This window comes from Dysidea avara, chromosome 13, assembly GCF_963678975.1.
Source record: "Dysidea avara chromosome 13, odDysAvar1.4, whole genome shotgun sequence".
In the NCBI taxonomy this organism is placed as follows: domain Eukaryota; kingdom Metazoa; phylum Porifera; class Demospongiae; order Dictyoceratida; family Dysideidae; genus Dysidea; species Dysidea avara.
In genome coordinates, this window is record NC_089284.1 from 4,892,776 (window position 1) to 4,900,611 (window position 7,836).

At 38.9% G+C, this 7,836-nt stretch overlaps 2 protein-coding genes across 2 annotated transcripts; one reads left to right on the top strand and one right to left on the bottom strand.

Annotated features, from left to right (window-relative positions):
- Window positions 1-50: 50 nt before the first annotated feature.
- Window positions 51-2,943, top strand: LOC136243751 (uncharacterized). The gene is made up of 2 exons (XM_066035356.1): window positions 51-318; window positions 685-2,943. The coding sequence occupies exons 1-2, from the start codon at window positions 192-194 to the stop codon at window positions 2,724-2,726; spliced, it is 2,169 nt and encodes a 722-aa protein (XP_065891428.1). The 5' UTR covers window positions 51-191; the 3' UTR covers window positions 2,727-2,943.
- Window positions 2,817-4,199, bottom strand: LOC136243754 (retinal rod rhodopsin-sensitive cGMP 3',5'-cyclic phosphodiesterase subunit delta-like). Its single transcript, XM_066035360.1, has 6 exons — window positions 4,067-4,199; window positions 3,951-4,013; window positions 3,876-3,901; window positions 3,323-3,448; window positions 3,165-3,270; window positions 2,817-3,109 (listed from the first exon to the last, which is right to left on the bottom strand). Exons 1-6 carry the CDS (start codon window positions 4,111-4,113, stop codon window positions 3,028-3,030), a joined length of 450 nt encoding a protein of 149 aa, XP_065891432.1. The 5' UTR covers window positions 4,114-4,199; the 3' UTR covers window positions 2,817-3,027.
- Window positions 4,200-7,836: the final 3,637 nt, after the last annotated feature.

The following is a 7,836-nucleotide window of genomic DNA, read 5'->3' on the forward strand; positions in this document are numbered from 1 at the left end:
ACGGTGTTGATAAGCGCTAGACATTACATAATTAACAGCTGATTATGTTTTAGAGGCGTGGGTATGGCATGCAAAGGAATTTTAAAGCTCCGACGTTTAAGGAGTAGGCAGGAAATACAGAAATCCTACTGTAGCGTATTTAATGTAAGATTGTATAGGTCAACAACAGTACGTCGCTGACAGCCTTGAAGATGGGAAAGAACAGGACAACAGTGTTAGGACAGTATCTAATTTGTCTATTAATTTTATTGTCGACAGTGAAGCAATTAACTTTAGCGGCTCCGTTGTCAAAACTACCTTCGTCTCGTTCGCTAGTTGGTAAGCTATACTTGTCTTTATAATTATGTTAATGTTCGTTGTGGTTAAAAATTTAAATGAATTACTTTCTTCAAAAGTGATAGTGATGGCTAGTGCTTCACTTAATTGATGGCTAGTATTAGTGAGCTCATGAACTCATCACCAAGTTTTATGTTGTAAGATTGTGCGGTTGCGACTAAGAACTTAACACTCCATTTGTGGTAGTGTAGGACTTAGTGTAGGTAGGACTGTGGCGTGTGTATTGTTGGTTGGTCTAGGTTTGTGTCCACATATTGGTGTTTCTATCAATAACACTGCATTTTGTTGTACGGTTGCTGTTACATTCCATGGTGGCTTCAGTTTGCTATCATCTTTCTGTCACCATAGGTCTAGCATTAACTGAAGACCCTGTCTCATTTGAAGTCGGCTTACCACCAGAATGTAAAATTGTTGGTAATCCAAGTCGGTCGTACAACCAAGGCCAGTGCTCAAGACAGAAGTGCCACACCTTAGCTGGATTGTGTTCCTTCTCAAGTCACTGTTGTTACGAAGCCACCAACACTTCCATCATACAACTGCAGTGTGCTAGCTCGTCACAGTTACTAGAACGACATGTCATACATGAGTGTGGCTGTAGACTATGTTCTAACCAGTATGTTACTGTGGAAGGACGTGTGGTTGCCAGTCCTGACCAGGAACCGGTGGTACTGGCAGCGTTCATGTTAGACTCTGAAGTGTTGGGGATGAGCGATGAAGAGGGACGCTTCCGTTTTGTGGTCTCCAGTGTGCAGGACACATGTAAGGTGACAGTATTGGAGCCACAACATAAACCAACCACCATTGAACTACACATGGACACACTTTCATCATCATACGAACTACTGATCACACTAGAGAGAATATCAGGAGAGGTTGTAGTCAGTGATGTGATGGCAGGATTTCAGTTGCAATTAGAGAATAGTAAAACAGTGACAGATAAATCTGGTGTGTTCTCTAGTAGAGCTAGTTTGACAGTACCTCCTAAAGTATTGATCACATCCAGTGGTGGAATGTTATACACTGGATCAGGTAAAGTGCTCCACTCTATCTACAAACCATCAGAGCCACCATCATTTGATTCCCCAGCTCTACAAGACATGACCTGCAAGATAGACAATCAGTTGTATGCTATCAAGGCTCTTGTGCTAGGTTCTGTTTCAATAGTAGATGATACTGGAAGGTTGCTGAGTGTCAAGCAAGGGTCAGAGGTCAAAATTGAAGTGCACTTTCAGTTTGACACAACTGCCACACTGGAAGAGGCCAACAAGATTCATTTGTTCTCTTACTCAGAGGTAGAGTCCAGTTGGTCTGACCATGGGGAAGTTTTAGTGGAAGATAAAGGATTGTTGGTTGGTGGACGTCGCTTGTACTCCATTGAAGGAAAGATGAAAGGGATTGGCGGTTTCTGGGCTATGGGCCTACCACAACCTTCTGCCTGTTATGTCAAAGCTAAAGTACTACATGAGAATACCAGTAATGAACTTGAGGGGATCAGGGTTACCCTAGAACAGGCTAATGAAGAACTTGGGCACAAAACATTTTACCGCTATGCTGATAGAACTAGACAAGGTCAGGGTGTTTGTCTAAAGACATCCTGCAGTGAGGGTGGAACAATTCTAGCTATGAAGGATAATGGAGAGTGGGCTTACCCCAAGAGCCCCAGTATTCGTCATGGGATTGTCATGGACAACAGGCCTGAATTGTTAACTTATTATATCACAGACACTTCAGTGGACAGTCATGGTATCACACCATACTATAGAAGTGAACAGGAATGCCTGCAAGGAAATCTTGACACATCTTATTTTGAATTTAGCATGAAAACAAAGTCGTTCCCATTCCAACCAGCTGTAATGACGGTGTCCCAGCCAAACTCAGCACCATACTGTTTTGTGAAAGTTGCTGTGGACGATTGTCTTTTGTACACAGACATCTTTAGTCTCAGCTTTGACAAAAATACTGAACAGCTTGTGGGCTCCTACAGTGTTGTGGCAACTGAACCAGACAGGAAAATCAGGTCAGATGAGTGTTACTCAGATGATGTCACGAAACACAGGGCAGCGTGTGTACAGTATGTGTGCGGTCAAAACGTACACATCTCTGTACAGAACAGGCCTCAATTTGCCACCCGCAAAGACTGCAAGTACCTCTCCCATTCTACTCATACCCCTCAAAATGATTTTCCATCAACAGAAACAACATCAGCATCAGTCTACAGTTTTCTGGACAGCGGCCACCAATACTCATCATACCATTTAAACACTGGACTATACCATGGTAACAATAAGGACTTGACACTGCTAAAGTGTTTAGCAGGAGATGAACAAAGACCATCTCAGAGACTCAGTCACACTGACGGTGTAGCAGTAACTTTCACATGCCAAGTATGACGACAATGCCCACACTCTGTAAGAGTATAAGAATAATGCGACGGTTCATATTATGGTCTAAGAGGATAATGTAAAATGTTTTAACCCATCAATGATTCGAACATGTAAATTTTGTAGTAGAAATATGTACCGACAATATACTGTAGATGTATGTTATTGTACACCATTGATCACAAGCAAACATTATCAGCTTACAAAAGGAAACAGTGGCAGCAGGCACAGACTGGTACGACACATATAAGTGATCTCTGATATGAATATAGTTACTATAGAATCTTCCTTATGTAGTCATGTGATTTGATCACACATAGAAGACTCTGACGTGTGAAGTACTCACTAAAAGATCTCCATCATAAAACAATGTTTCTATAACAACGTTGCCACTATGTAAGTGAGACAAAATTTGAAAGTTGTTAATGTGACGATAAGGCTGGTTACCTTAACACATTGGCAGGCATCATTTGGGACTGGGGAACGGCTTCTATTAGGGACTGCCATGTATTGGTTGAACCAGGAATTACAAATCCAAATTCAAACATCCATTCTGTGGCAGACACACACTAAACTCAGTGAATATAACAAAGATAACAGCTAACCTTCCATAAGCTTTCCTTTGAACATGACCCTTTGTTCTAGCCGAAAGTTGGTCAACTCTTCTGCAGATGAAAAGTTTATTTCTCTAGACACAGCCTTGGACTTGAGTATCTTCTTGGGTACCCGAGCTATAGCGATAACACTCATGAAGGTGACATTTTACACATAGCCATACAGATGAGTTATACTGAATGTAGTAGTATTGGTTGACTATCATGTAGCATAGAAATCTTGTATGTACATACAAACAAGGAAATGGCTGTAAACTAGATCCTCCTCTGTAAAACAAAGCAGTTAATTGCAAATTGCTGAAGTTTTTTAAAGTGTGGGAAGCAGTGACATTTGAGCACATATTCCATTATTCCAGCTTAACACTTGTACTAAGCACATAAGGCAAAGATGTACATCAAAACTGTCTATATGCCCCCTTATGGATTTCACATAGTAATGCTTTGTCCATAGTCAGTATTAAATACCTATAGCTACCCACAAATACACTAGTGATCAACAGTGCTACGACTGGCTGTTGACCAAACTATCATGTTATTTACGTACCTTCGTGTTCTACTCCTGACTTGGACCTAACAAGTGTACATGATGTATTATGCGTATGTGACACAAACTACTAACATGTCTGTGCTGCCCTGCCAAAATATTTTCCCGCTCTCAGAATCCCTGAGGTTCATCCAGTTTCTAAATTTGAATTAAAAATCATGAATGCAATATTGGTGCAATGTTGGGCTTACAGTTTGAACCCTTTCACTACATTCGATGCGCGTTCGCTTTTCGCCATCACAACAGTCGTCTTGGCAGCTTTCGCCCCAAGGGTCAAGGGTGTGAAGGTGTGTATTGATGCGCTTCAATTGGAGTATTTTTTTCTAGTTACTGCGCCCTAGCGCTTGTTAGTGTAATCAAGATGAAAGGACATTTATACGTGATAAGTTCTGGGGTAATAGCACTAAGTTTGCTTGGAGGAAACGTTAGTTTCAACATGATTCAGTGCAAGTCGCTAAACGGCACGAGCAGTAAAATGGTAGATCACGTGTGCGTGTACGAGTGGTGTGACTCTGCTTGTCGCACCTCAGGTAAGCGCATATAGCGAATAATAATCTAGCTAACGTGCGCTTTAACTAGGTGTATTACTGTCAGCTACTCCATGGATATTGGTCTTCGCGATGTGTATGTTTCTATTTGCTTGCTGTATACCTTTTGAACCCCCTCAAAGTGATAATTCCTTATATGGAATCGGAGCATCATTTCAAGCTCTATCATTAGACCACCATGACAACAGCAAGCCAATGCACCACCAAGGCAGCACATCATCATGGTTACATGAGTTACATAGACTAGAACTGTTGGGTAGAAATCATACTCCACCTCCAGTTGCCATGAATACAAAGAATAAGCCGTTATTGGCTCCTTCAAGGTTTACTGTTGGGCATTTATCTCAAGTACAAGATAGTGCTAAATATAAAACAGCAAACATACCTAATAAATGTAGAAGACACTATTATATAATCACACTTTTGTCATTTGTATCACTTATTAGTATAGTTACAAATGTATGGCTTGCTTATTGGATAATAACAAGTTAACCACAAAATGTTGCATAAATTACTGGTGACAGCATGGAGCAATGTTAGTGAAATTTAGTCCACACCGTAATTACCTCAAAAGTCTTCAGTAGTCAGCTCTCCAATACCTGATCCTATTGTTCTGAAATGATGGCTTACGCCTTTAATTTAATCAGGCCCTATTAGTATAGTATATTAGGCATTTTAAACAGCAGATATTTATTAATGTACGCATGCTTCATGTAGAATATGTATATACCGAATAGTATTTCTTTCTTATCTTAGTGATAGCTAAATGCAAACGCTATAATATGCTATTCAGTTAGACTAGGGGTCTCTGGATAGCACCTTAGCTGCTTTTATTGAATTTTACTAGCACACTGAGGGATTAATGATTTAGCTATCATGGGTTTTCAAATTCTAAAATTAATATGATTGCATGTGATGTAGTTACCATGAGGCTATTTCCTTTAATATAGTGCAGCACATCAAATGATCATGCAATCATTAATTCTGTTGTGACAAACTTTAGTAACAGCTATGGATTTAAAATTTTCTCTACTGGTTCAGTAGTACTGCAAAGCTGTATGGTGCTAGCTGATGGATATATGGCCCAACATGCTGCTCAAAAATCTGCTAATAAAACATTGTACTTCAGCCCTTTTCCTATAGCACTTCACGAGCTCCTATGCAGCATGAGGTGACATCAAACAGAACAGGTAGTAGTCAATGTTTTATAGCTACACTTATACAATGCAAGTATGCCTAACTGCATGCACATAACATTCTTAGGCCAATATAAAATTAATATAGCTAACTCCACCCTGAAGTACTGATCATATATTTCTAATATGGTTATGTTTGGGCAGATAAGCACAAGGAAATTGCCAACTAGGTTTGTTTTTGTTGTAAGGAAATCCACAAGTGTTAGAATACATATGGCCACTGCATGTGATATGCACAAGTTCTTCACATTCTGACTTCTCATATAGAAATGTACAAAGACTACGAAGTAGTAGAAATTTACTATATGCCATGAATGGTCACTACAATACTGATAGTGATCCCTTAACTATGGCATCAACATGCAGGCATGCAATAATTTTCACTGTGAAGGTTTATACCTGAAATATCATATAGTATGTAGTAGCAGCTTGTCGGCTTGTACAACCTGAACAGTATAAAATTTATATGTTATAGGATTTACGTGTTTGATAACCTGTTTGTCATGTAGCAAGTTTAGTGGCCTCAAGCATCCCCCATGCCGGTACATATAGTGCCATACATGTCTTTCATCCACAAATAATCATTTCATCCATTATAAGGGACAACAGCAACAAATAAATTATTGCATAATTATGTAGGGTGCATGGCTTTGGTGCTCTGAAACATTCATCCAGCTGGATGACAACAATAAAACAGTTATCTTGAAATTCATGCACAAAGTGATGCATGCAAAATCCAGTTGATGTGCATCACAAATAAGTTGTTATCAACTCTATCATGATTTAACAGCTTGTATCTGGTGTTAAATTAATGTATCCGATAGTGCGGGAACCTCTCATAAAGGATCCTCCGTACAAACAACACCGTATGTACATTATTTAACCTCTCTATAAAGGTGGCCCCCCATACACCTCTAGGTACCAATACAATTTTACTCTGAGTAATGGTCCGGTAGTAGATAGCATTGTCATTTGATAATAATAGCATTTTTTAGCAACTCTACATCTGGCTACTGTTATTGCTGAACTACAAGAGATGCTAGTATCTGCTAAAGACAATTATTTTTATGACTTCTTCTAAGTGAGATATGTAACTGATCCCGTAATAAATTAACTTGTATAAGTTAGCAACAATTAGTAGTATCAAGCTGTAATGGAACACCACATTGTTATCAATCTCTTCAATTACTTCTATAGCTACATCAAGATAGAGTCTTCCAGTGAGGTCAGCTCACAAAGTATTTTCACATTAATTGCTCCAAAATCTTATCATCATGATAATGGCTTAACTGCAGCACCAACACTTTCATCTTACCCCAACACTTGGTTACTTGTAGTTGTATGTACAGTAATCAAGCTAACCATTGATTATCTGAGTGATCTTAATTGTTTCTGCCAATCAAGGAGCAACCTCACAAAATTTACTAGATTGTCAAATCCTTATTGTTTTTTTTTTTGTTCAGTTTCAGTAAGCATTTTCAATTCTACAACCACTATACAGAAATCCAGCACACATTGGTAGAGCTTTGTGTATTCTGGGGTTTCCTACACTACTGTGATGTTAAGACCAAAGGTAATTAAGTAGAAGTTTTGTAAAATGGCTCTAAATAAAATCCTTTGACAGTATTTGAGATTGCAGTGCAGGAACACCATTTCCTTGTAGTCTGGCTTCCTTATGTATTTCATGGGATTGTATTTTGTCAAGGTCACATCAGTGCATGCATAAGATTACAAGACATACAAGTGAAGAGTAAGCCAAAGGAAAGAAATGATTGTGTTTCTAACATTGCTATGAGATACAACTTGCAAGGAAATCTGCCAGTTTGCATGCGTATGGCCACTGTGGTTATATTATTTTTACAGGTTTCTCACATTCTTTGGATGTCTACAAACTAGCTATTTAACCATGCACCTGTATAAGACTTCAATGAATATCCACTAACAATTAACTGAAGCCATGTTGGCATACAATGATAGGAAAGCAAAGAGAGTAACTAATGGCTCAGTATTCACAATTAGCAACCTATATCTATTACATATGACAACAGAGAAACAATTGGAGCTGCAACACTATCATAGCATTTGTCAGTGATACTATATCAATGTATAGCTGTTCATCAAAGCACTTTCTAGTCTTTTGCTAAACAAGATGGCATACAGTATGAATTAATGCATGGTGTGCATTGAATCAGTTGACCTTGGATCAAAACATATCTT

What these genes read in the sequence shown, in the direction of transcription:
- LOC136243751 (XM_066035356.1), top strand. Translation starts at nt 192, where the DNA reads ATGGGAAAGAACAGGACAACAGTGTTAGGACAGTATCTAATTTGTCTA. An exon ending in TTCGTCTCGTTCGCTAGTTG is followed by an intron (nt 319 to 684) that starts GTAAGCTATACT and finishes CTGTCACCATAG; the next exon opens with GTCTAGCATTAACTGAAGAC.
- LOC136243754 (XM_066035360.1), bottom strand. Translation starts at nt 4,113, where the DNA reads ATGGCGAAAAGCGAACGCGCATCGAATGTAGTGAAAGGGTTCAAACT. An exon ending in GTAGTGAAAGGGTTCAAACT is followed by an intron (nt 4,014 to 4,066) that starts GTAAGCCCAACA and finishes ATTCAAATTTAG; the next exon opens with AAACTGGATGAACCTCAGGG. An exon ending in GTCAGGAGTAGAACACGAAG is followed by an intron (nt 3,449 to 3,875) that starts GTACGTAAATAA and finishes TTATCGCTATAG; the next exon opens with CTCGGGTACCCAAGAAGATA.